At 57.6% G+C, this 26,607-nt stretch overlaps 2 protein-coding genes and 1 long non-coding RNA gene across 8 annotated transcripts in view; 2 read left to right on the forward strand and 1 right to left on the reverse strand.

Annotated features, from left to right (window-relative positions):
* The first annotated feature begins 457 nt into the window (after positions 1-457).
* On the forward strand, positions 458-3,065 carry LOC135982460 (uncharacterized). The gene is made up of 3 exons (XR_010599823.1): positions 458-597; positions 1,172-1,240; positions 2,930-3,065. It is a non-coding gene; the product is annotated as an uncharacterized LOC135982460 (long non-coding RNA).
* An 81-nt stretch (positions 3,066-3,146) lies between these two features.
* The window catches only part of LOC101953621 (uncharacterized), a 45,136-nt gene continuing 21,675 nt past the window's right edge, over positions 3,147-26,607 (forward strand). For 5 of the 6 annotated variants that reach the window (XR_010599821.1, XM_005296316.5, XM_005296317.5 and 2 more), the window contains exons 1-17: positions 3,147-4,324; positions 8,832-8,939; positions 14,565-14,726; positions 15,761-15,892; positions 16,138-16,329; positions 16,911-16,994; positions 18,144-18,262; positions 18,422-18,536; positions 19,430-19,516; positions 20,007-20,122; positions 21,115-21,262; positions 23,580-23,689; positions 24,086-24,176; positions 24,325-24,474; positions 24,844-24,981; positions 25,639-25,895; positions 26,315-26,438. Coding sequence is in view for 5 of the 6 variants with exons in the window: in XM_005296316.5 (XP_005296373.3) it covers positions 3,902-4,324; positions 8,832-8,939; positions 14,565-14,726; positions 15,761-15,892; positions 16,138-16,329; positions 16,911-16,994; positions 18,144-18,262; positions 18,422-18,536; positions 19,430-19,516; positions 20,007-20,122; positions 21,115-21,262; positions 23,580-23,689; positions 24,086-24,176; positions 24,325-24,474; positions 24,844-24,981; positions 25,639-25,895; positions 26,315-26,438 (2,556 nt within the window). In the remaining variant the exon portion in view is untranslated. The remainder of the gene's footprint in view (positions 4,325-8,831; positions 8,940-14,564; positions 14,727-15,760; positions 15,893-16,137; positions 16,330-16,910; positions 16,995-18,143; positions 18,263-18,421; positions 18,537-19,429; positions 19,517-20,006; positions 20,123-21,114; positions 21,263-23,579; positions 23,690-24,085; positions 24,177-24,324; positions 24,475-24,843; positions 24,982-25,638; positions 25,896-26,314; positions 26,439-26,607) is intronic. The other variant, XM_024111154.3, reaches the window with a different exon arrangement.
* Positions 5,294-5,721, reverse strand: LOC101935826 (ferritin light chain-like). Its single transcript, XM_065589248.1, has one exon. The coding sequence runs from the start codon at positions 5,654-5,656 to the stop codon at positions 5,414-5,416; it is 243 nt and encodes an 80-aa protein (XP_065445320.1). The 5' UTR covers positions 5,657-5,721; the 3' UTR covers positions 5,294-5,413.

A 26,607-nucleotide genomic window follows, 5' to 3' on the forward strand; every position in this document is an offset into this window, starting at 1 on the left:
CCCCCCACTCCCCATGCCCACTTTCTCCTAGGCTGAAGCACAAGTGCCTGTGTTATTTGGATATATTACTCTCCCCAGGGGAAGCAGCAGACAGTGAGGAGCAGGGTGTGGGTGACAGGGCAGCAGTTGCTGTGGGGGGTTGGCTGTATTTTTAACTCAGCCGCCTGTTTGGGGTTTCAATAGGGCCTTGTACTGAAACAGAACCCTGCACTGCTGCTGCCGCCGCCGCCAAACTGTGTTATTGTGCAGGACAGATGTTGTTAATGCAATCCCCTCCTTCTGCCCCCAGCGCTAACCGCCCTGCATGTGCCGGGAGCCAGCACGACCATCCCGACAGATGGGGTCATGGGGTCGAGCACTATCACTTACACCGAGCATGTGCCTTTCCCCCCCCCCCCCCCCCGAAGCGAGAGCTTAAAGGGGCAGCTGGTGAGGAGGGGAATTTTTGTTGTTTCTCATTGCTGGGGACATTATTTCTGTTTGTGCTGGAGACAGGTCAGGTTGTCAGGGGGAGCTGGGGCAGTGAAGGCTCCTCTTTGGGGAAAGATCCAGGGACGTTCCCTGAGCAATCCTGGAGAAGGAAGGATCCCAACAACTGTAAGAGCCATTCGGGTTATATGGGTCCTCTCTTAGGGCTGATTTCCATTTGGAATCTGTGCTGGGGCCCCAGAGCTCAAGGGTGCATCCCAAGACAGGGTTGATCCATGGGGGCACCTTTCTCCCTCAGCAGCGTTTGGCACCCTTGCTCTATGGGACACTCAGAAGCTGCGGGCTAGGGCTGTTTGTTTGGGGGGCAGGGTCACATTTCTCTGCTACAATAACCTCACCCTGGTCTAATCATGAAGAGGTGCTGTTTGGAGCTGGGCATTTTCATTGCTCTGAGAACAGGGATGCAAGCAGACAGTGCGCGCCAGAGCGGCGGAGGACGAAGATGGGGACAGGAGACAAGATCAAGATCAAGACTGCTGGCAGTGAGCTATTAAAGAAGCCATTGCTCTGTATAAAATTCAACCCTTGGACTGAATCCTTCCTTGGGTTACTCCACAGGCTGCGATAGGGCTACTCAAGATAGCAAAGTGTTTGCTGGAGCAGGCCCACAAATCTACCCATGCCTCCTTGGCTGCATGAAAGGGGGACTATTTTACCATGAGTATTTTTCTTGTCTTCCTAGATTTTTCCCAGGTACAGGCCATCTCGAGCGTGAGAGCTGCCCAAGGGGAAAACTGTTGCTGAGCTTGTGGTAAGAAGGCTGAGTGTAAAATACACAGTTCAAGGCAGAGCTACTGTTAGCTGAGCTCCTCTTGCTGGTGGTGTAGGGTTGGATCCTCCAGCTTCTCTTGGGCAGGCACTACCATGTATCCCAATTCATAAATATAGAGGGTGCTTTACTAAGCTGGCATGTTCCCTGCTATTCATAACAGATAGTGAGACTTGCCTGAGGCTGCGCACCTCCAATATGCAGCTTTCAGTCACAGGTGACCACTTTTAAAGGCAGCCTCAGGAAGGATGGTCCAGGGGCTGGGATGAGGGTGACCAGATGTCCTGATTTTATAGGGACAGTCCCGATTTTTGGGTCTTTTTCTTATATAGGCTCCTATTACCCCCCACCCCGTCCCGATTTTTCACATTTGCGGTCTGTTCACCCTAGCTGGGATACTGGCCAAGGACTAAGGAGACATAGGTTCAGTTCCCACAGACTTCCTGTGTGTTCTTCAACTTTAGTCTCTCTGTTCCCCATTTATAATGTGGGGATGATAGCTCTGCCCCACAGGGTGTTGTGAGGATCAATACACTAAAGATTGTGACGTGCTCAAAACCTATGGTGATGGAGGCCACAGAAATATATCAGATGGCTGGACAAAGATCCAGTCCTACTAGGTAGCTTTTCCTAGTTCCCCATGGACAGATTTCCCCATGCATTGTATTAGAAAATCTATTGTCACCTCTGCCACTATGCTGCATGCTGTGGCCATGGGAAATTTCACTGGGGCAGCAAGAATAGAACTCTTGCTGTAAGAGCAAGAGCAAGGCACCTACTACTAGACCTAACGATTTCCCATGAGCTGCTGGCAGTATGGGGCCTATGACTCACAGCAGAACAGTTCTGAGTCCACCCCTAGATCTGGCTCTCACTGGCACTCAGGAGTTTGCTACCCTATTATATAACACAGGCACCTGACCAGAGTATCCCCTTGCTGAGACCTCAGCCCCTGCAGAGGTGAGGCTGAGCCCCGCTAGGGTGCTGCCAAGGAGCCAGGGCCAGGCGGCGAGAGGGCCGCGGGCAGTTCCCGGGGGGCGCGGGGGGAAGGCGCCTGGCTGGGGCAAGGGGCCAGCAGAGGTGGTGGTCCTGGCCCTGCAGAGCGGACGGGAGCCGGAGGGTTGGCCCAGCAGCGCCCCCCCGTTCCCCGTTGCCATGGCGCCCGGAGAAGTTTCCTTGCCGAGGGCCGCTCCGCCGCCCATCCCGGTGGAATTCAATTGCATCATCGCCTCCGGCGCTCGGTTGCCTGGACAACGCCGGGCACATTCGGAGATGATGTTCCGACCCCGGCCCCAGTCCGCGCGCTGCGCCAGGGGGCAGCAGAGAGCCGCGGGGCAGGGCGGCGCGCGGGCCGCGGTTGTGATCGCGGCCCCTGCTGCGCGGCGGGCTGCAATGCCGGGCAGCGCCCCGGGCCCCCGCTACAGCCCCGGGGAACGGGGCTGGAAGTGAGCTCGGGAGCCGCATGACCTCATGCTCAGGAATTGCCTGCCGGACGGGCTGGGTCCGCGCGGGGGAGAGGGAGCCGGGACGAGGGAGGGGGACGGACGCCGCGGGGCGGGCAGGGCTGGAGTCTGGAGAGGCGTGAGCCCCGCGGGGCTGGATCCCCGCTGCGGGCGGGCAGGATGGACCGCCTGCCCGGGCTGCTGACCCCACTGTGCGTCTGCCCCGCAGAGCCCGGCCTGGCGCCCTGAGCGCAGCATGCCCGCCCCGCTGCTCCTGCTGCCGCTGCTGCGCACCCTCCTCGCCCGCCTGCTGCTCCTGGCTCGCAAGCGCCTCCTGCCGCTGCTCCGGCGCCTGGGGGCCCGCTTGGGCTCTCGGGAGTCCCGCGAGGCGGTGCTCACCTGCCTGCTCTGCATCCTCAACCTGCGCAAGAAGGCGGACGACTGAGACCTCGAGCCTCCCCCGGTGCTGGGGGGACAGCGCCGTGCACCCAGCCAGGGAGGGGGAGCGCAGGCTGCCAGCAGAGGAGAGCACCCTGCGCCTGCTCTGGCCAGCCCAGGGGAGAACACGGAGCCCACCGAGGGGGGAGGAGAGACCCCAGCAGCCAGCCTGGGAGTGGGGGAAGGTCTCTCAACACCCTGCGGGAGACAGGCCTGCCCCCTGGGAGCAGACACATCACTCTCCATCTCAGCTCTGCAGAGCTGCCCCATTTCCAGCCTTTTCCTGGGAGGATCATTTTCATCATCTTGGTCTGAAGATGGGATCCATCCCCCCCCTCACCTCCCTTCTTCTCTCCTGCTCTTCAGCTCCTGTTTTCTGACAGCCCCTCTGGAAGGGGATCCCTTCCCTTGGCTCCCCCAAGGGGCCTGGGATGGTTATTTTGTGACTTTTGCCTTTCGGAACGGTTGGAAGCCCTACGCTTTGGGCCATTTCAAAGGAGGCTGGACAGAAGCCTGGGGAGTGATCTGGCCCTGGGCCCTGGGGGACGGACTAGACGGCACCAACTGGGGCTTCTCCATCTCTGTTTCTGGAGGCGGAGTTCAGCTGAAATCCTGTGTCGTTTCCTTGCCTCGAGGTTTGCAGGCTGCTGGCTGGATTCTTCTCTGCCTCACCTCTCCTTTGGCAGCAGCGGGTGGGGAATTTGGGGTTGTGATATCCCCCACAATCTCCTGGGGACTCCACAAGGCTGATGTTTGGGGGAGGATGTCCGGCAGCACGGCGAGGAAAATCCAGCCCTTCACCATCAGCACCAAGCTCTCCCTGCCCAAGTGCACGGTGGACTTCCCCGGGGACTCCTGCCCTGATGACACCATGGCTGGCCTGGATAACTGTGCCCTGCGCCAGAACCTCAATGAGTGTGTCCCCCTGTACTTGGCTCGGGCCCAGTCCAGCCCTGTGCCCACTGGAGGTGGGTTCCGGAGCACCAGCCCAACTGAGGAGGGCATCACCGACGAGGACCAGCTCAACCGCAACTCACTAGCCCGCTCCATTAAGAAGATCACGCTATCTAACTGGCATGGGGAGCCTGGCCCAGGCAAGGAAGGGGTGTCTAAGGGCCCAGTCCGGACCAGCTGTGAGAGGAATCACAACAACAACAACAGCAGACCAGGGAAGGCTCAGTTCAAGGTAAGGACTCTTTGTACCCTGGCCCCAGGACCCTGCATAGACACGGTCCTTTGCTGTGCTCTGTTGCTCTGCAGTTGCCTCTCTGTTACATCAGGGCTAGATCTGTCCCCCGCCCCCTCCAATCCTCAGCTATGGGAGTCTCCATGTCTGCTGCTCTCTTTCCTTCCCAGTGAGAGGCGATAGCACAGGCAATGTGTGGAGGGAGACAAACATGGGTCTCTCTCGGGGAAGGACGTCCCTTCTTGTAAAGGGCCTCTGGAGCTCGGTTGCTTCTCTGTTTGTCCTGTTATTGAAGACCAGTAGGAGCACCAACCACGTGAGCCTGTAGAGGCAACATTACCCCCACCCCCAGGGAGAAGAAACCCACAGTGAGGGCGAGGGGGAGTTTGGAGACAAGAAGATGAGCATGCCTTTGGGGATACATCTGCATTCAAGCGCTCCTGAGGGCTCCTCTCTCTGAATCACTGTGGTAATCCCCACACCTCTCCTTTGGGGACCTCACAGCAATTTTAAGCGGGGGGGGGGGGGCAGTATCATTATTCCCCTTTTACAGATGGGGAAGCTGAGGCTCAGAGGGGAAGGTCTCTTCCAGGGATCACACATTATGTCAGAGTCAGGAACAGAACCTAGGAGTCCTGACAGCCAGTCACCTGTGCTCTAACCACTCAAACACACACCTCGTCTAATTGCTTGATGCTTGAGCTCAGAAGACCCCCTTGGTGGCCTAAGGCTGGTGTTGGGAGAAAGCAGCTGAGATCTCAAGTAGAAACTCCCCATGATTTAACCCCAAAACAGCTGCTTTCATAGTGGGGCAAGACTGGGAAGAGAGCAGAGTACGTGATCGCCAAACCTCTGAGCTTCAGTGCCAGTAAAGGCCAGACAGCCTCACGCAAGCCTCTGGTGTGCTCAGCACACAGGCAGATTTTTTTTTTTTTTTTTTGCTAATGCCAAGCTTTTATTCAATGCCAGTTACAGACTTTGGAGGGGCCAGGTCACCCCGTGATCGGCAGGCGGGGGGAGGAGGAAGGGGGACTCCGGCTGGGCTGGGCAGCAGGATTTAAAGGGCCGGCACTGCGGGCAGCTCGGGGCTCAGCTGCTGTTGCCCTGGGTGAGCCGGTCGAAGACATACTCGCCCAGCCCTGCCTTGGGTGCCCCCACACGCCGCAGGTTGGTCACGTGGTTGCCTAGCTTCTTGAGGGGCTTCACCTCCTCATCCAGGTAGTGGGTCTCCAGGAAATTGCACATGTGTGGGTCTGCGTGGCTTGTGGCCACCTTGTGCAGGTCCAGCAGTGCCTCGTTGACGGTTTTCTCCAGCTTCAGGGCGAAGTCCATGGTGGCCTCCCCATCCCCCCACTCGTCCTGCTCCGGTTTCTGGATGGCCTGCAGGAGGATGCGGCCGCCCCCCCCCCCCGGCGTTTCTGAAAACCCAACAGCCACTCAGCCTGTTCCCACTTCTCGCTAGGCAGCTTGACTGAGTCCCCAGCTCAGGCAAAGAAAGGGGGATTCTCATAGATTCTTTGCCTCCTCTTTTTTGGGTGGGGAGGGGACGTGCAATAATTGCTTTTTTCCCCCCTGTTATTTGGGACTCGGGAGATTGAGTGAGTGGGTCAGCCCCCACAGAAGGGGGCGGGAAGGGAGGGGAGGCCTGTGAAATAGGGCTTTGTAAGAGAGGGAAGGACAGAGGGCTGACAGGGAGTCAGGACATGTTAGAAGGAGTACAGTGTGCTGGAGTGGAAGCTGGGTTAGAAGAGAAGGAACTATAATATCCAGACAGGGTGAGTGGGGCTGGAAGAGAGAGAGAACAACATGTTAGTACACACTCATTCTTGGCCTGCAGCCCCCACTGCTATCCCAGCCCTGGGCTCTGTCCGTGCCCTTTACTCCTGGCCTGCGGTCCCCTCTCCCTGCTATTCCAGTCCTTGGCTCCCCACGCACAGTTCTGCTGATGCGCCTCACTCCTGACCTGCAGCCCCCGCTGTTATTCCCATCCTGGACTTCCGACACACAGCTCTTTCAATGCCCTTTGATCCTGAATTGTAGCCCCCTGGTCCCTCCCATCTCTCCCCACTGTTCCAGCCCTCATGCGTGCAAACGGATATGCCAAATTAACATTGTGGTTTGTGATGCAGAGAAGCATTTTCTGGAGGGTAAACTGAGGCCACTAAGCTCATTTCACTTGAGTGAAATCAGGATTGATGTCCAGGTTCTCAGTGGTGACCCACTAACACATTACCTCACTGCACTATCTCATTAGACCCCAAGGAAGAGTCCTCTAAGATGACCCTGAATCCTCAGCCAAGAACATGTGTGTGCGTGTGCACACGCTTGTCTCCCTGGCATTGAGCCCTATGGGGTCTGTGCTGGTTCCTCCTCTGGGTGGCTCTGGTTTACATGGTAGTGGCTGGCAGTGAAAGTCCCAGCCAGTCAGGGGCACCAGCCTCTCATTTGCCGCCTCCAGCCCCCAAAGCAACGCGAGGCCTAACTTAGTTCTTCATTTCACGTGCACTCCGGAGCTGTCTGCTGGAGGGGCTGGGGCTGGGCAAGCGCGCAGCAGTTCGGCAGGAAGGATGAGGTCATTGCATGCTGACAGCCCTGTTTTCCTGAAGCTGGTGAACTGCGAGGCACAGTGTGTATAACGTGCCTGTGTCACCTGCAGGCTTATCTCCCATTGCTGAGCGCTAGGTGGGGAAGGGCCGAGCAGGCCACAATGGGCGTGGGGACAGGACTGCCCATGAGTGGTTCCCAGGATACTGTGCCTGGAACAGCAGCAGCCGCTTAGTGTCTCTAACCACCTGCCGTTCCACAAACAGGATAGACGCTAATGTACATATGTATCCGTCACCTCTGGGGCGGGGGGGGGGGGGGGATCAGACCTGTGGGTACTGGCTGGGCAAGGAGGGCCCTGCTCCCTCTGAGATCTGCTCATCCCACAGCTGCCAGGATGGTTCTGTCTGGGAGTGTTCAGCTCAGTTAGACTTTTCTGCTGTTTCTGATCATCCATTGCCGCCTCATGTCCCCTTTCCTGCTCAGGGTGGGCTGCCTCCTCCAGTGAAGATGAGGTAGATAGTGCTGCTGCAGGGCTGCTTGAGCCTGCCAGAGGCAATACAGGGTGTGCGTGTAGCGTAGGTGCCAGGGAAATGGTAGCGAGAGGACTCCCAGGGTGTGTCAGCTACAGCGATTCCTAGGACGTTTGCTGCTGCCTGACACTTACAGCATATAGCTAGAGCCCTGCAAATCTGCGCATAGCCGCATGATATCTGCAGATATCCGAATCTGCTCACGCAGATTTCCGTGGACCATGTTTGCAGATCGGATGCAGATACAGATTCTGTATCCGCACAGGGCTCTATATATAGCCATCCCAACAGAGCCAAGCCAGGATGACTGCAGCAGTGGCACTAAAGGCTGGGGAGGGAATGGGTTCAGAGCCCGAGTGGGAACATCTACACAGCTGTTTTTAGCTCTGTGAGCCTGAGTCTCTAGACCCGGGCTCTGAGACTCGCTGCCACGGGGTTTGTTTTGAAGCATAGACATACCCATGGGGTCCAGACCTGCATGCCTCACTCCCATGAGGAGCCCCATTGAAGCCTATTCCTGTGAGGGAAGGTGGTGAGCAAGACTTGGCCTAGAATGGCTTTCGCAGGCAAGGAGTATTGTCTATTGGTTAGAGCAGGTGTGACCAGGAATCCTGGGTTCTATTCCCCTCTCTGCCACAAATGTGTTGTGTACCCTTGGACAAGTCTTTCCTCTTCCCTGTTTGTAAAATGGGGCTAACGGTATTGACCCACCTCCGAGGGGGCTGTGTGAGGCAGAGCTAATGTTTGCAGAGTGCTTTGAGCCCCTCCGATGGCAGGAGCTCAGGACGTGGGCGGTGTTATGGTGCTGTGATTCCCAAAGGGACGATATGAAAGATAGGGAGTGACTAGCACATACCCCAAGGACTCTCTCTGCACAGTAAGCGAGCCCCTATTACTGGCTTCTCTTCCAGCTGTTTTTCCCCTGTACTATAAGAGTAGAAGTGACTCCAGATGTTAAAGATGACCCGTCTCTCTGCCAGATGGGAGGATTGCAAGCATCCAGTATCCTAGAAGTCCTGGGTATACTTCCCAGCCTGCTCTGAAACACAGTCCACACACTGCAGAGTCCAACCAATCCCACACCTCTCTCTTTCTGGCTCTATTAACAGTAACGAGGTAACAACGTGGGCCAGCTCAGCCCACACCTAGATCGTCTCTCCCCAAACAGGTGGGCTGCTGAGCCACCTGCCTCAGAGAGGCAGCCAAGCCCACTTAACCCTTTCCTAGCACGATCAACAGCCGCTAACAGGAGGGTGGTGGGGGTTCAGGCAAACACAGGCAGCATGTCACTGTGACCTTTGGGGGGTCTACACCTGAAAGCCCCTATCCAAGGAGCCCAGGCTTTGGCTGCTCGGCGAAGAGGTCTCCAGACCTCTCTTGGTGGGTGGGTGAGACTCAGCCCTTACAGACCGCTGCTTCTCCACCTCTAGGTCTTTCTCAGAAAGGAAGTGGATGTGGAGGAAGAAAAGCAGGAGGCCAGGAGCCCCCTTGCTGGTGATTTCTGCTCTCCGGTGGACAAAGGTCCTCCCTTCCATATGGTACGTCCCTGGTTCTCTTGATTTATAAGGGCCTGTGTGGGTCTTGTACTGGGGTGGGATATTCTAGGTTGGTTTGGTGCTGTGTGAATGTGGTCTGCAGGGGACATTTTCTGAGCACAAGGGTAGCTGGGAAAAGTGAGATCCCTCCTCTCAGGCCTGCGGTTGTGATGAAAAGCCAGTGGAGCAGGGGCTAACGAAGACTCTCATTTAGGGGCCTCATGGCAAACCTGACCCAATGGGGCAACATGCTTGCCAGCTCTGGGGTTTGAGGCTGAGTTTTGTACATAGGCCAATCCCTATAACTGAGCGAGCTTGTCATGTCTGTAAAGCAGGCCCAGCGGGCTCAGCTGTGAGCCGCCTCCGTCCAGGGCAGGGCAGGGGGGTGCCTCAGATCCTGCTCTGAAAAGTGCATGACTGGTGCAGACACATCCTGGGCTTCCAGCCATTTGAATGGCCTAGTGTGGGGAGGGCTGCAGCAGCAAAGGGAACGGGTTGAATGTTTAAACAGGAAGGTGAGGGGGGCTGGAGAGTCCAGGGATGGTTACCTGAAAGGAAGCAGCATCCCACCCCTCCCTCCTCAGGCTTCCATTCCGCAGTGGCCTCCCTGTGCCCTGCTTCTGGTCTCCTGGGGAAACAGTAACAGTGTTAGCAGAGTCTCTGCTGGCTGTAGCCCTGTCGCTGAGCGTCCCAGCGCACAAGTGTTGCTGCTGCTTATTTAAGCAAGGCTGCATGAAGGTACCATGGGCTGTGCCCAGGGCCCCGGCTCCTGGAGTCGCATGACAGCATCAGAATCTCTTTCCAGGGTTTTTTTTAAAACTATTTTTCTAGCCCTCGAGGTTGTGCAGAAAAGCTGGAAAAATATGGCCCACGTGTAATGAGTGCAGTGAGATCTGCCAAGAGCCTGAAACGAGTGCTCTGAGGGGGGTACGCTGCGGCTGCCCCATCTGTATCTGGTAACTCCGCTGCTCCAGGTCATCCCCACTGTCTGACACCATCCCAGCAGAACACTCTGTGTGTTGGGGAGACCCTCATTGCTAGGGTGGTGTTGCAAATTCCCCTCCCCCAAGTCCTCTGCTACAGTGGCTGAGGGCAGAATCTTCCCTTCCCAGGGATGGATCCCAGTCCACCTGAAGACAGGGAGCAGTGATTCAGGGAGGGTGGGGCTTCCCACCAGCCCAGCCTAGGGCTCTGGTACAGGTGACCCAAGTGGGGTTGGGGCCAGGTGCAGAGCCATGCATGCCCATGGCATGGTGACCCCCATAGGGGGCGTGTCTAGGGCCCTGGATTGCCTTAGTCCAGCCCTGATGTAAGGGCAGGTTTGGTAAGAGGGCTAGGTGAGGGTCGCAGGTTTGTTGAAGGAGGCAGTGAGCAGAGTGCCTGCTGGCTTGGTTTGGGGTTGTATGGGGGAGGGGTTTGTCCACCCAATTTGGATCAAGCCTCATTTTCCAGCTGTTTTATTCTTTCCCCGGATCCTGTTGCTGGAGCTCTGAGCTTGAGTCTCCTGTGGACAGTGCAGCTGTCATACCACTCCTGCCTTCTCTCGCCAAAGCGCTGGCCAGGATGTCTGGTCCCCCATTCGAACAGAATTTGAGCCCCCAGAGGCTGTTGGAGGCTTCCTGGGAGCAGAATGGGGCACCCCACAATGAGGCACAGAAGAGCCCCTTGGCACTGGCCATAGAGCAATAAGGTCCTGGGCCCAAGGGACCCGGGACATGGAAGTCTGGCCAGAGTTCTTCAGCCAGTGTGTGGCTGCTGCTGTGTTCTAGGGAGAGGCTGCTGCTGTAACCTGGCTGCGTCCTGGTTTGGCCTTTGACCCCTTGGCAGGGGGTGTATGGCCTTTACATGAACCAATCTCCAGATTTTTCTTGCTTTCTGCAGCAGCGCTGCTCAGGAGGCCTGGCTCAGCAAGCAGTCCCGCTGGGGGTGGGGGGAATTGTCCTGCAAGAATACAGCTGGATTGATAAGCTGTCCAACACACCACCCACAGTGCAGCCTTTTTCCACCTCTCCCTACTCCGTGCCAAGTGCTGCGCCTTGATCTGCCCCTTCCCAACCAGATCCACCAGGCCCTATGTTCCCTCCTCAGGGTGCGCACACAACCCTCACTATAGCTCAGTGGTTTGAGCATTGGCCTGCTAAAGCCAGGGTTGTGAGTTCAGTCCTTGAGGGGGCCACTTATGGATCTGGGGCAAAAATCAGTACTTGGTCCTGCTAGTGAAGGCAGGGGGCTGGACTCAATGACCTTGAAGGGCCCTTCCAGTTCTAAGAGATAGGAAAACCATGGCACATCACACTCTACTGCCTGGCCACTGCCTGATCCCTGTCCTTGTGCCTCCTGTGCCCGGACTGTAAGATCTGTGGGGCATGTCCGTAGCTGGTACAAGGCCAGGCTTCTCGGTCTGCTCCGTCTCCCAGAGGAGGAGAGGCTGGCACTGAGCTCCCTCCATGCAGCAGGACATGAGATCCTCACAACCCCGGCCCTCCGCAGGGGTTTCTGCAGCTGGACCTTGGGCTGAGCTTGGAGGAAGGCCAGTTCCGTCTCTGGCTGACCTTAGCCGTCGCCCCCGTCGGAGCTGGATCCTGGACAGAACATTCCGTCAGTGCGGACCACGAGAGCGAAACCCCAAAGGAAATGCAGAGCTTCTCCCCCTTGATGAGTTACTTCAAATAAGACTCTCCAGATGCCCCTGGAGGAGCTGTGGGCTGAGCTCCTGGGGAACGAAGAAGCACCATGTGGGGAGGGAGGCAGACAGGCGGGCGAATCGCCCTTTTCTTTCAGTTGCTCTCTTGCTTTGGAGCTCTGCTCATCACTAAAGAGCACTGGATGTTCGGGCGAGGAAAACCCTGTCCCCAGGACCCTCGGAGTCTGGTGGGGGCAGGCATGGGTGTGGGATCAGGGCACTGCAGCCCCTTCTCCAGGAGGACAGAGCTCCAGAACCATTTCTCTATTGGCTGAATTTTATTCCTTTTAGCAGGAGGCGGCTGAAAGTAAGAGAACCAGGCAATACTCAGAGAGATGGTACTAAGCAAACTTCCTCCTGATGCAGGTCTGCTAATGCCTTTCATTTCTGGTCCTCCTCTCCACCCCGCACTATTCCTGTCCCTGGGCTCCGCTCACACAGCTCTGCCAGCGCCCCTCACTCCTGACCTGCAGCCCCCCTGCTATTTCCACTCCTTGAGCAGAAAACACAACATCTGTCACATTGAAAAGTAGCTTAAATATGTGGAGAGAGATCCTTTGGGGCAGAGGTGATCCCCATTCCTGCCATGGCCATGTTAGAGGGCAGTGGGCTCCCAGGTTGCTCCACTCCATTTTCTGGCTGAGTGCAATTGACACAATGCTGATGGCTCCCTGTGCTCTGTGGGAGGAGTAGAGGAAAACTTCCAAGATAACTCTGTGCTTTGATGTTGTGCTTGAGGGCTAGGGGTTGGGGCCAGGCTTCTGAAGGAGGAGGAGGCAGCTGGGGCAGGGCGGGGGGCGGGGGCGGGAATGGGGATGCTGAGAGAGTGCAACAAATGTCTGAGCGCCTCACAAAAATATTCAGTTTCACTAAAATCAGCTACTTACCAGAGGACTGAAGAGCAGCACATGTTGTCCCTGCCTCTAAATAGGAAGAAGGGTGATGCTGGGAATTACAGCCCACCTTATTGCCATCAAATGATGATTAAAAGTAGGAATTATAAACCACATATCTAATCATGGGGACTAACCAGCGTGGCTTCTGCCAAAGAGAATCCGATCTATCAAAACTCTTTGAACATGTCAATAAAATAGTGGATAAAGGCAAAGTGGTTGACATAAGTTATTTGGACTTCCAAAAAAACTTTGATTAAGTCCTGCACAGGAGGCTATTAAGAAAACTATGTAGCTATGGGGCGAGAGGCAAAATACCATCACAGATCGCAGACTGGCAGAGACGGAAAACAGAGAGTCCGAGTAACTGGTTGATTTTCAACATGGCGAAGGTTAGCAGTGAGGTGAGCCAAGGCTCCAGACTGAGACCAGCGCTGTTTGACAGATGTGTTCATCTGGAAAAGGGAGTGAGTCGGGAAGTGGGAACATCTGTAGCTAGCACAAAATTATTTAAGTTAGTCAAGTCCAGCGAAGAGTGTGAGGAACTTCAGAGGGATCTAACCAAGCTAGGTAAATAGGCACCACGATGGTGGGTGAGAGTGAGTGGTGACAAATACAAAGTAATGCACATTGGAGGGAATAGTTTGAACTACTCATACACCTTACAGGGCATAGGTGCTGGAAGTAGGGGTGTGGGGGGTGCTGCTGCACCCCCTGGCTTGAAACGATTTCCATCATATACAAGGCTTACAGTTTGGTTTGATGGCTGTCAGCACCCCCACTATACAAATTGTTCTAGAACCCCTCTTACGGGGTTCTAAATTAACTGGGTCAGCTCAGGAAAAAGACCTGAGCATCATTGAGGACAGCTCAATAAAGACTGCTCAGTAGGGAGCTGCTGTCCAAAAAGAGAACCAATGTTCAGATGCATGAGGAATGGGATGGAGAATGATACAGAACATATAAAAATGTCATTGTACAAATCTGTATTATGCCCGTTCTGCTCATCCGTCTCACAAAGAAACTAGACGAAATAGAGATGGGCCATAAGATTGATTAGAGACCTGGAAACACTTCAGAGTGAAGAGAGATTGAAAAAATTGGCATTGTTTATTTTAGAGAAGAGATAAATAGATGTATCAAAGGATACAAGCTAATGAAGTGTAGAGAAAGTAGATCAGGTCATTCTCTTCATACCACTAGAATAGGGCACATCCAGGGAATTTGAAAGGTGGTATGTTTGAAACTAACCAAAGTAAACCCCTCTTCATGCAGTGCACAATTGGGCTGTGGAACTCATTGCCACTAGATACCATTGAAGTCAAAAGCCAAGAACTTAGCAGGATTCAACAAAGACTGGAGATTTGTCTGGAGAATAAGAATGTCCAGAGATACAATAATAAGGATTTTTAAGAGAGAGAAAGTTTTGGAAGGGTTGTGAAATCTTCTGCTTCTAGACGTAAGCCAACCTGTAACTGATGGATGTTAGGGGGAAACTTTTCACAGGAGCAGGTTCTCTTACAACTCCCTACTGTAGGGTTTCTTTCACTTTCCTCTGAAGCATTGGCTACTGGCAACTGTCAGAGACCCTATCTGGATATAGCTCAGGGAAGATCCAGTAAAGCAATTCCTGTGTAACATAAGGGAGAGGAAAAGTACTGAACCAAGAGGAAGCAAATGGAGATGGTTGCATTTTACTTTGTCTGTCTATTTAGATTGCAAACTTTTTGCAGCATGGATTGTGCCTAGGACTAGCCGAGTGCAGAGACCCATGTGTGTTTGTGATGCCACGACAAATTCTGTGAACGACACGTGACTTCCGTCTCAGAAAAACACAGAACTAGAAACTCAGCTGGTGTAAATCATTGAAGTCAGTGAGCCAGATCCTCAGCTGGAGTGTCTTGGCACAGAGCTATTGAAGCCAATGGATAGTATTTAATGTTTGTGGGAACAAACCAGGCTGCCATCCCCTTTCATGTGTGTGTTTGGGTTGGCTCAGGTTTCCACCCCCAGGTAAGTGCACTAAGTCTTTCCATTCTTTGACTCCCTTAGATTTCAGGATGCCACGCAGCAGCCCCCTGGAAGGAAAGTGTCAAGAACAAGGAGCCAAGTGGATTGGCTGGACTGAAAACTGACATCCGAAGCAGTGCAGGGCAGGCAAATGTCCCTAACCAGAGCCCTCTCATAGTCCAGTTCAACCGAGAGATAATGCAGGTAGAGTCTGGGGATCCCTGGAGGAAGGTCTGGGAGCAGGGAGCTCAGTGAATGTCTGGTTAATGGAGCAATTGCCCAGGATGCTGCCCCACCACGGTGTGCCTCTACATTGGGGGTGGTGGGTTTGGCCCCTGGGGGGAGCAGTGATGGTAGGAGAGAGCTCCTTCCTTCCAGCTCCAGTGGAGGAATGAAGCGGGGATGTGTCCATGGCCGGAAGTCTTTCATCTGAGCAGCAGGAGTGTGAGGGGGAGTGAACGCTCAGCCCGAGCAAAGCCATTGTTGTGGCATAACGTCATATTTGGCTGCCTTTCTCCAGGCCGTCTGCCCCAGGGAGCATGGGTCAGCCCGCATAGGGGCCCAGTTTCCTCCTCCCTCCACCCCCAGCAGCAGAGCCAGCACAGGAAAAGGGGTCACGAAGAAGGGGTGTCTATGTCTGCTCTGCAGGGGGATGGGGGGGGGCTGCGTGGGGAGAGAGAATGAAAGGAGAACAGACTCCTCACACGGCGGGTAGAGAGATTGCCTGTGAGGCCTGCCCGCCTGGCTATGTCCTCTCCACTCAGCCTGCAAAGGGCCTTGGCTGCCAGGTGAGGGGGACGTGGCCCAGCCAGACTGCAGGGCTCTCCAGAGGCAGCCAGAAATTCTGGGCTTTAGCATTTCAGTCTCCTTCTCCCAGGGGCTGTGCCCAGAGCCCCATTCCAGGGGACTCACGAGTGCAGACTGTTCTTGTTCTGACAAATCAGGAGCTCCTGCGCCAAGTCATCCCAATGGACCCATCTCCCCAGTATCCCCACCTGCACCACCTGAGACCGACGGGACATCTAGCCCAGTATCCCCTGCTGCCTGCTACCCCAGCTCAGACCAATGGACCATCTCCCTGTCATACCAGGTTATCAGACCAATGGCCCCATGTATCCCTGTCTGGGATGGGCCCATTTACCCAGCTGTCACGCCAACTCCTGGACGAAGTGGCTCAGTGCCGTCCCCAGGCCTGTTTCAGTGGCATTCCCAGATCAGAGCTCCTCCCTGTGTTCCAGGCCGAGAGCTGGGTGCGAGGGAAGCTGCGGGATCTGAAGGATGGCTGCAATATCCAGGACTGGGAACGGGTGGCACAGACCCTGCAAAGAGACATGAAGGATTTTGAGGACACGCTGATCAAACTGAACCAGGTATGATGGGGACTCCGGGACAGACCCACTCCCATTCCAGCCTCTTCCGCAGCAACCCCCTGGCGTCCAGCCTGAATCCTGCTAGAATTGACCCGATTGGGTCCGTGCTGTCCTCTCCTGCACCCAGGCAGTGCCTGGCTAGCCCCATGTCTTTGTGCTCCTCCATGCCCAGTCAGTACCCCAACAGGCCAGTGGATTCAAGGCTTAGGTTCTCTGAGCTGCTTCCCTTCCCTTCCTCTCCCCAGATGGGTGAGCAGCTCATGGGCCAGCCCAGCCCCAGTGTGGAAACTGTCAGGAGGCAGCTGCTGGCCCTGAAGGAGCAGTGGCAGCTGCTGAAGCAGACAGCCGGGAATCAGAACAAAGCGCTGGGCGGGCTGCGGAACCTGCAGGAGTTCAACAGGAGAGCGGAGCGGCTGGAGGCTTGGATCAGGCAGAAGGTATGGGGAGTGGGAGAGCAGGCTGGATGGGACCTCATCAGCTGTCTCCCAACTGCCTGGTGATGCATTAGGAATGTGCCCCACCCCCTGCAATGTCCAGGGGGCCCTGCCCCTGCAGTGGGGTCTCTGAGCCTTGCCGCTTGGAAAGGGCAGGGCAGCAGCCTGGGGCCCAGGATGGGACTGTAGGGCGGGGGGAGGTGGGGCCAGGGCACTAACAGGGAAAATGCCACTTGATTAAAAATGGTATCATCATACTCTCAGCCTGTAGGCAAATTGCATTTGCCATGGCAACCAGGAGCTAGCTGCCTGCGTAACGTAGAGGGTGGCTGAGAACACCCCTGGACAGGGTGGTGGTACTCCAGGGCATTTATCCCCATTACAGAAGGCAAAACTGAGGCCAGGAGGGGAAGGGACTTGCCCAAATTCACACATTGAGCTGGGAGTGGGACCCAGGAGTGCTGACTCCCAGTTGCCCTGCCCTCACCCTAGACCTCCTGCTTCAGGTTCAGTCTGGGGCCGTTTCTCTGTAGATCTCTTGGCTTCCTCTGCCCTCTCTGTGTTCTAACCCCCATCTGTCCCAGGAAGAGAAGCCCGTGCTGACTGCCCTTCTGCAAGAGAGCATGGACAAGATCCAGCTCACCCGCCGCATCCTTGACTTAAAACAGGTGAGAGTCCTTCCCCTTGCCTGGCGCAGGCTTGGTCCCTGTCACCCCTCTCCCAGGGGATGTCTTGCGTTTCTCAGCTGTTGCTCAGCCCCCAGGGGACACCTCGGACTTCCTAGCCAGGGCTCCATCTCAGCTCCTCGCTGGCTTGATGTTATAACCAGAGCAATGACTGATTGACCCGGGGTGAGCCGGAACATCTCGGTAACACCCAGCTATCCGTTGGGGAGGCCTCTGCATGTTCACACTGTTGAGCCTAGCGCCCCCTGGTGCCACAAGCGTCAGAACGTTCTTTGAAACCATGCCCATCAGCCACCGAGTCCATTGTGCTGCAGGACCCAGACCCAGCTGGGCAGTGGCTCCTGCCCAAGTCTCAGCAGCCAGTGCTGGAGCATCTGGAATGAAGCACATAGACTTTAAGGCTTGAAGGGACCATCATGATCATCTAGCCTGACTCCTGCACCCTGCCGGCCACAGAACCTCTCCCACCCACTCCTATAAAAGACTCATAATCTCTGGCTGAGTTACTGAAGCCCGCAAATCATGGTTTAAATACTTCAAGTTACAGAGAACCCATCATTTAGACTAGTTTAAACCTGCAAGTGACCTGTGCCCCATGCTGCAGAGGAAGGCAAAATAACCCCCGGGGTCTCTGCCAATCTGACCCAGAGGAAAATTCCTTCCTGACCCCAAAATGGTGATCAGTTAGACCCTGAGCATGTAGGTAAGACCCCCAGCCAGACACCTGGGAAATAATTCTCTAGTAACTCCGAGCCCTTACCAGCTAGTGTCCCATCACCAACAATTGGAGATATTTGCTGCTAGCAGTCGCAGATCAGCTACATGCCAGTCCCATCATACTATCCCCTCTATAATCTTATCAAGCTCAGCCTTGAAGCTAGTTAGGTTTTTTTCTCCCCACTGCTCCCCTCGGAAGGCGGTTCCAGAACTTCACTCCTCTGATGGGTAGAAACTTTCACCTGATTTCAAGCCTAAGCTTGTTGATGGCCCATTTATATCCATTTGTTCCTGTGTCCACATTGGCGCTTAACTGGAGCTGGAGCCAGGAGCTGATCTCTCTCCTGGGGACTGGCTCGTTGTGCTGGGCCAGGGGAGTTGGTGGGATTTCTCTCTTTCTCTGTCTGAGCCCAGGAGGAGCAGCAGTTCCAGGGCCTGCATGAGGAGATGAACAGCCTGGCCCAGAAGCTGGAGAAGCACGGCAAGAGTGAGAGCAGGAGCATCTCCGCCCGGCGCAAGCACCTCAATAAAATGTGAGTGGGGAGGAGTCACAGCTGCCTGGGGGCTGCAGAGCCAGGCAGGCTGGGCACAGGGAGGTCTTGGCCTGTGAGTCACGTGACTGTGGGAATGGCTGGGGAGGCTGCACCGGGCAGCACGATCTGCAATAACCTCCTCCTGCTTTCTCCACGTAGGTGGCTGCGGCTTCAGGGGACCCTGAAGGAACATCACGAGACCCTGCAGCTGGCCCTGGAGGTAGCTGCCTTCCTCCAGCAAGCGGACATGCTCCTCAGAGCCATCCACGCCAAGGTACCACTGAGGGCTCAGAGCAGGATCAGCTCCGGCCCCATCAATGGTTTGAGGGGCGCGGGGTGCCAGGATGGGAAGTTCTCATTCCAGGCTGTTGGGCAGTTTGGAGAAAAGCCCACTCCTCTCTCAGCCCCTGACACTTGGGCTAGCACAGGGCTGGGGAGGTTGTGGAAGGAGTATTCTCCCCACCAGGAGGCTGGGGAGAAAGCCCCTTGCTTTGCTCTACAGCCGCCCCAGCTAGCCCCCGAGCGGCTTGATGAGCAGTTTCTGCTCTTCCCTGGCCACCAGCTCTGCAGCTGCCGGCAGGGTATCAAGGGAGTTAAGGAGGGAGAGGGGGACCCCCAACTCAGCGTAGAGGAAAAGAGCTTGGCTCTCCTGGCCAGTCAGAGTGTGAGCTGTCCCACTGCCTGTGCCCTATCCCTATCAGACACTTGGAACTGAGATGAAGCGAGGCCTCTCTCCAGCCCCAGGGTGTGAGCAGAGCCCAAAGTGAGAAGGGGGCCATGGGGGACCTGATGAGGGAATATCACACTCGGCCTCTTCTTCCCTGGGGCCTGTCTGTACTCCCAGGAAATGATGGACATTCCCTAGCACCTCTGGGAAGGTGACATTCTGGAGACTCCCTGCTCTAGGGCTGAGTCACCAGCTCCCCTGCCTGCTATGGAGTGGCCGCCCCTCTCAGCCAGACCCCTGAGTTACATCATTGCTGGTGCTGCAAGGGGTGATGGCCCTGTCATTGGGGAGCAGGATTGGAGGAGGGGACTCCTGTGTGACATGGGGTGGGGACTAGGATCACCCAGAGGGGATCCAAATGGCTCAGAGGCACTGCAGAGAGCAGGGCCTTGTCCCCACCTTCCCCTAAGGGGTACAATGATTGCTGCTGCTTCTTGCAGTGGAGGAACCTCTGTGGCGTGGGGAAGCAGGGGGACCCCGAGTCCGTCCGGGACCGAGACGTCAGGGATATTGCTAGCCAGGTCATGGTAAGTGTTGGCATTGCGCTGTCCCAAACTCACCCGAAATGTCTCACCTGAGAGGCAAGGCGTACTGCGCGTGCCCTGATGGGACGTTTCCCCCCATCACCCGGCTTGGACATGGACGTTACAGCCCCTAGCAGGGTGTGGCATGGGCAGAATGGCCTGGAGTCAAACCCTCATCTGGCCGAACTGCCAGCATCAAGGGGTTCGGCGTACATCATGCCCTGAATCCTCTGTAACGGGGGTGGTTGCATCCAGGGCTGCCTTCAGCTGCCAGACTGGCATCTCAGAGGGGCTGGATCTTGGGCAGGATTTGGTGTGTGGAGACGAGGGATCAGTGGAAGGGCTTGTTAGAAGGGAGCTGGGGCCCTGTGTCCTGCTGTTCACCTGCCCCTGGAGGGCTAACCCAGCATTCCCGAGGTAGCCTCTGTGCTCTCCGGAGGGGCACCCTCAGCCAGCCCCATTAGCTCACTTTGTGCCCCTCTCGCTCCTCCAGATGTTGGATGTGACCGTGTCCCAGCTCATCAGCCTCCATCCCAGCCTGGCAGTACGAGTCCTGCACAAACACCGAGATGTCAAGGAGAGCTGGGCCCAGCTTCAGCAGGCGCTGAGGTACAGCAGAGCCTCATAGCAACACACCCACCAGCATCCCCCCTAAACACAGAGCAAGCCCAGGGCTGAATTTAGCAACGCGTGTGCGTTCACAGGGGTCACTTGTTGCCCACTCCTGCCTCAAGACCTGGTGAGCAGAAGGGCGTGTGACTTAAAGAAAGCATGAGGGAGCCAGGGGTTCTATTCCCAGCTCTGCACTGGACTCATTGTGTGGCCCTGGAGGTGTGCCTCAGTGCTCTTCTGTACACTGGGGAGAATGCTCCAGACCCCTTCGTTACAGGGGTGCAGGCTGCACTGGTGGGAGGAGGCTCTGAGGGCAGATAGAGTGACCTATGAGATGCCCCAGAGTAACCTCTGCCCTTTGAGCTATTATTTGATTGACTTAGAGAGTGGGCTGCTTGAGTGTCTCAGCCAATCATAGGAGAGCGTAGCCAGAAACAGGCAGGGTGGCTTTGGGTTTACACACATGTTGGTTCCTGAGTAGCTGAAGTTGCTCTTCCCCGAGCTACAGAATCTGAATCCGTGGCCACGGCTGATCCCCACAAGCTTGGTGGCGTGGGAAAGGTGGCTTGGCCCATTCTGTGGATACGTTCAAATCTGAGCTGCCCGCCATTGGGCAGTGGGGCGCTGGAGCTGGGGTTTCAGCTCTGGGAAACAAGAGCTGGACTTTCCAAAGAGCTCAGCTCCCGTTACACAGGTAGGGTCAGGCTGTTGGGAGCGGCTGGGTGTACAGTGCTTTTGAAAATCTGGCCCCACGTCTCCATCATCTGCTGGATTCCCTGGTATTGGGGGTCCCCACGCCTGGCTGGAGCGGGATCCTTGGGGCAGAACCCACATCAGCTATGGCTGCAGTGAGCCAGACTCTGCTCCTGACTCAATCCCAGAGGACTCACGGGGCCAGAACAGCTTAGGGCTCTCTTCCCCATTCGCTCTCCTCTTGCCTCTCACTCCCCTCCCCTCCCATTGTCCTGTGTGTGCTCCCCATCTCCCAGGAACGAGACGTCACCATTGCTGGCCCTGGTGAGCAGTTTGCCGATGGGAGAGACCGATGCCCTGAGCCCCGAGCAGACAGAAGCCGGCAGCGGGGGAGTTACGGGGAAGGAAGCCGCAGACAAGCGGAGGAGGGTCCCATTAAGTGTGGTGAGTATGGTAGCTGGGGCCCCTCCCTCTCCCCAGCCCTCCCCTTCCCTGCAACAAGAGCAGCCAAACCAGAGCCACTTCCCTTAGACACCCAGCACATGGGGAAAGAGCTTGAGCCCGTGAACCCTAAGTGACAGCTGTGTGACCCCTCCTGTGACCCCAGGGCCAGCTCCAGGCACCAGCTTAACAAGCAGGTGCTTGGGGCGGCCAAGGGAGAGGGGCGGCACCTGCGGCAGTTTGGGGGCGGCAGGTCCCTCACTCCCTCTAGGAGTGAAGGACCTGCAGCTGAAATGCCGCCGCCGATCGCGGCTGTTTTTTTTTTTTTTTGCTTGGGGCGGCAGAAATGCTGGAGCCAGCCCTGTGTGACCCCCTCTCCAAACCTTGGGATCCCCTCTATGAACACTGAGTGACAAGCGTGCCACGTAAACCTGGAACCTGTTTGCAGTGCCCCAGGTGACTTGCGTGTGGCTCTGAACACCGGCCTGTGGGATGGTCTGGGAGTGCTGTATGTGTCCCACCTCTGCATACACCTGCCCCTTCATGCACCCCACACACCGGCTCAGATCCCCCCTCTCAATACACCTTTGCCCAGGCCAGCTTAGCACATGTTTCTGTCCTCCCCTGGGCTCTGACCTGTGTCAGTCTGTGATGTCGCCCTGGCACCTGGAATTCTAGAGAGGCGGCACAGCTGCACCTGCCCCACCCACAGCCCCAGGGACCTGTCACCAGGCTTTGCTTGGGACCCTGTGCTGCTGCCAGGATCATGGGCGGGGAGTTATACACCCACCTGGTGCTCGTGGTGCTCGGGCACCAGCAATATTCGGAGCCCAGGGGCCCAGCTTCACCAATGTTTGGGGCCGGGTCTCCCCTCCGGCCCCACCTGCTGCCCCCCGTGCCTACCCCGCGTGTCCCCCAGCCCTCCCTTGCTGCCCCCGTGCATGTCCCTAGGCCCCGGAGGGAGCAGAGCGTCCCTGCCTCTTCCCTCTTCCGTTGCCTCCCTGCAGCAACTGCTGCCGCAGGATCCTAGTGCCCCCCCACCTCCACTGCCAGGGCAGATTGACCCTGAGCCTGCCCTTCCCCCTCAGACCCTTTCATTTTCCAATGGGACCCTCCAGCAGCACAGGGGGCCCCCCTGCCGCAGTCACCGCTTCTGTCCCTTGCTGGGCAAGGGGGCAGCCCCATCCCTCACCCCCAGTGAGGCTACAGTCAGGCGCAACAGCAGGGGAGGAGGCGCACGCAGCACCCCCGGCACCCGCCACGTGGGAGGCGAGGGAGATTCCTGGACCTGAGAGGGGCCCTAGGAGCACCTGCAGTGACAGTGGGGGTAGGAAAGGGGGGCTCCTCCCCCAGAGCTTGCTGCTGCCGGCAGGGAAAGGGCTGGGGGGAGTCCTCCTCTCTGGCCCCTGTCCCGGAGCAGCCTGCCTGCACCCCAAACTCATCCCCAGCCCTGCCCCACCCCAGAGCCCACACCCCCAGTCAGAGCTTTCACCCCCCCACCGCACCCTCAACCCTCTGCCCGAGCCCAGAGCCCCTCCAGCACCCCAAACGCCTCATCCCCAGTCCCAGCCAGAGCCCTCATCCCCCTGCACCCTGACCCTCTGCCCGAGCCCCTCCCACACCCCAAACCCCCCATTCCCAGCCAGAGCCCTCATCCCCCCCACACACACATCCTAACCTTCTGCCCAAGCCCTGAGCCCCTCCCACACCCCAAACCCCCCATCTCCATCCCCAGACAGAGCCCCCACACCCTAACCCTCTGCCCCAGCCCTGAGCCCCTCCAACACCCCAAACCCCTCATCCCCAGCCCCACCCCACAGCCCTCACCCCACACCCTACCCCTCTGCCATAGCCCTGAGCCCCTCCCACACCCCAAACCTCTCATCCCCAACCCCACCCCAAACCCACCCCCAACCCTGCACCCCTTCCCTCCCCCAAACTCCCTCCTAGAGCCTTCACCTCCTCCCTCCACACCCCTCCCATCCCCAAACTCCCTCCCAGAGCCTGCACCCTGCACCTCTCCTGCACCCCTGACCTCCTCCCCCACCCAAACTCCCTCTCAGAGCCTTGGGCAGGTGGGGGGCAGAGTTTTGGGGAGGCGGAGCTTGGGCAGGGGCGGGTTCTGGGCACCACCAAAATTTCTACAAACCTGCCGCCCATGGCCAGGGTGGCCCTGTTCCCAGGAGTGCCCTGTGTGTGGCGGCAGAGGAGTAGGTGGTAGGCCTGGCGCGGGGGGAGCTGGCTCTGTTGGTCCCCATTCCTCCACCTGGTGCTAGTTGGGGGAGGAATCGGATCCTGGGAGGCTCCTGTTGTGTCCTAGGTGCAGAAGGACTTTGCAGGGAATGTGACGGAGCATGTGAGAGGCGAGGAGGGAAGCCCGAGCTTGCCAGGAGAGCAGGCCACCCCTGGCTGCCACAGCAACAGTAAGAGGTACTGACTTGGCAGGCCGCTCCCAAGAATGGGGTCCAGGGGAGGGGTATAGGCCAGGTATTCCTTAGGAGGAGAGAGTGGGGAGGGGACCTAGAGCATTTGCTGGGCTGGGCCTGTTCCTTAGCTGTAAGAATCCATCCCCAGCTCCAGAACCTAGTCCCCAGAAGGGGCATAGCGGGCAGGGAAGGACATGGGCACCTGGGGTTTCCCTGGCACAGGCAGCTGCCCCCATGCCCTGAACCTGTGGGGCCCCCATGGTGTGGATACCAGCCCCTGCCCTGCAGCTGTAGCTCTGGGGCTCTGTGTGGTATGAGGCTGCCCTGGTCCTTTGGCGGAGCCTGCTGGGGTCCCTGTGGTAGGAGAGAAACTGTCCATGACTCTGCCTCTCTCCCGCAGGAGGAGGAAACCCCCAGGACAGTCAGACGCTTTGCGGGGCCCATCCCAGCAGGAGGCCCAGCTGCAGGACTTCTGTCAGGCTGCTAATGCGGTAACGTCTCCAATGAGCCAAGGCGCGTCCCAGCCCCTGTCCCTGGGTTCCAGCGTCGAATGTTTCCCCGTGTGTCTCCCCCTCTGCTCGCAGCCCCCCACCCTTCAGCTGGCAGTAATGCGCTATCTCTCCCCGTGGTGCGCGGCAGGCCGTGTCCTGGCTGAGGGAGAACGTGGGTCTCAGCGTCCGTCTGAGCCAGATGGAGGCCGCAGAGAGCCTGGAGGCTGCACAGACCCAGCAGGCCGCGCTGCAGCAGGAGATCCTGGGCAACAGCTCCAGCATCGAGGCCCTGCGCCTGGTGAGCACCAGCTGTGGGGCACGTGCTGTGTGGGACTGGGAGTCCCCCATACAACTCGCTGCTGGGGAGGCAGAGGGGGCACCATGCTGATGGCATCCCCAGCGGCAGATGTTTTGTGCGACTGGGGGATAATACTGGGTTCTCACGCCAGGCACCTGGGTCGCCAGGAGGAGTTTCCTCTCCGCTGCCTTCTGGGGAGGGATGGGAGTGGGCAGTGAGATCCATGCCCCCGTGTGGCCAGGGTGAGGGGGGCTGGGAAGGGCAGATCCCCGTCCTCGGCATGTGCCTCATTCTCAGGCCCCTCTAAGGGATTGCGGAGCAGGACGCCCAGGTGGGCATCACCTAACAGTGTGTGTCTGTGTCCCGCAGGAAGGGCAGAAGCTGCTGTGTGGCAGCCACGGAGGGAGACCTCAGGTGGAAGGCGTCCTCCAGGAGCTGGAAGGGCTGTGGGAGGAGCTGCAGAGGAGGCACCGGGAGAACGGTGCGGCGCTGAGGGAGATTGATAAGGTGCGTGGTGCCATCTGTCTCTGCCAGGCACGAGCCCGTAGCAGACACTGAGGGGCGTGAGCAGGGCAGGAAGGGGGTAAACCCGGGACACAGGGACAGACCCAGTGCAGGCACAGGTGGGACAAGGCATCCCCACTGTCGCTGTGGCAATTCTCTGGGCTGTGCTGGTGCAGGGGCCAACTCGAGCCTCGGCTGCAGCCCCCTGCAAGGGAGTCTCCCCGGGGAATGTCAGCAGGGTGGGGGGTGATGGCCATGGCCGGCCTCCCCCAAAGATCAGCCAGCCCAGTGCCACGCACCCCACCTAGGACAGGTGCCCTGTGGAGCCAGCTCAGGAAGTCTCTGCTCCTCCAGCTGGATCTGGCACTGCAGTGGCCTCAGTGCTGCACAGCCAGGACTGCCCCTGCTCTGTCTGAGATGCCTGTAGGTGGGCAACCAGGTGCTGTGTGTGCTGCAGGATGGAGAGCCCTGCGATGCTCCATGGAAACGTGTTGCCCTGGATGGGATAGCAAGGAGCTGGGTCACACCCAACTGGTCTTCCCTGTGACACGATGCCACGGTGCCCGCAGGAGCTTTCGTTCCTGCCCACCCTGAGGCCGGGGCACAGGGGGTCTGGCCTGGGAGGTCCTGCCTGTTCCACTCTCCAGTCTCTTCCTGCAGGTTCTGCGGTTGGTGGGAGAGCTGGATGGGGCTGAGCACTGGCTGCAGGGGGTGGCGGGTTCACTGTCGGAGCCCGTCCCCATGAGGAGCCCAGAGGAGCTCCGCAGGGACCTCCAGGAGATCAGCTGCTTGGAGAAGCAGATCCTGTTGTGGGGCATCAAGCTCCAAGGCCTGCGGGAGGAGATGGGGAGAGAGCCCTCTGCAGAGCACGTGACGGCTGGGAAGATTCAGAGCAAGGTGGAGATGGTGGAGGAGAAGTGAGTCCTGGGAAACAGGACTGGGAACCGGACTAGGGGGAGCGTCCGGCTACAGGAGTGGGAGGTAGTGTCAGGGGATGTGAGGAAGAGATGGCGTTGGAGGGGTGTGAGGGGATTCCCCCCTCTGGGGAGGATGTGGCATCAGAGTGGTGAGAGGGGATCCCCTGAGGGCACCCTTGGGGAATGGGAGGGGACACTGGTGTCAGAGGGATGGGAGACCTCCAATGGGACAACCTTGGGGGATGGGAGGGGGTGGCTGTGTCAGAGGGGTGGGAGCCCCCTGGGGAGTGGCATTGGGGAATGGCAGCACTGAAGGGTTGGGAGGGGATTTCCCTGCAGTGGTTGGCACCAGGAATTGGAGCCCCCTGTGGCGCTGCCTCTCCGTGTGCCCCGTCCCACTGCTGCGTTTGCTGTGCCAGGCTGGGGTGCGTGCGGGCGGCCCTGCAGCGGCGGGCGGAGGACCTGCGTGATTCCCTGGTGCTGTCTGAGTTCCTGCAGAACGTGCAGCAGGAGGAGGTGCTGAGCCAGAGGAACGGCACGCTGGTGAGGAGTGAGTGGGGATGGGCCTGGACTCGGGCCCCCAGTGGGAATCCCATCCCTGCTGGTCAGTCTGGGTGGCAAGTATCAGGGGGGAGCCGTGTTAGTCTGTATCTACAAAAACAACAAGGAGTCTGGTGGCACCTTAAAGACTAACAGATTTATTTGGGCATAA

Source organism: Chrysemys picta, chromosome 3 (assembly GCF_011386835.1).
Source record: "Chrysemys picta bellii isolate R12L10 chromosome 3, ASM1138683v2, whole genome shotgun sequence".
NCBI classification, from domain to species: Eukaryota; Metazoa; Chordata; order Testudines; family Emydidae; genus Chrysemys; species Chrysemys picta.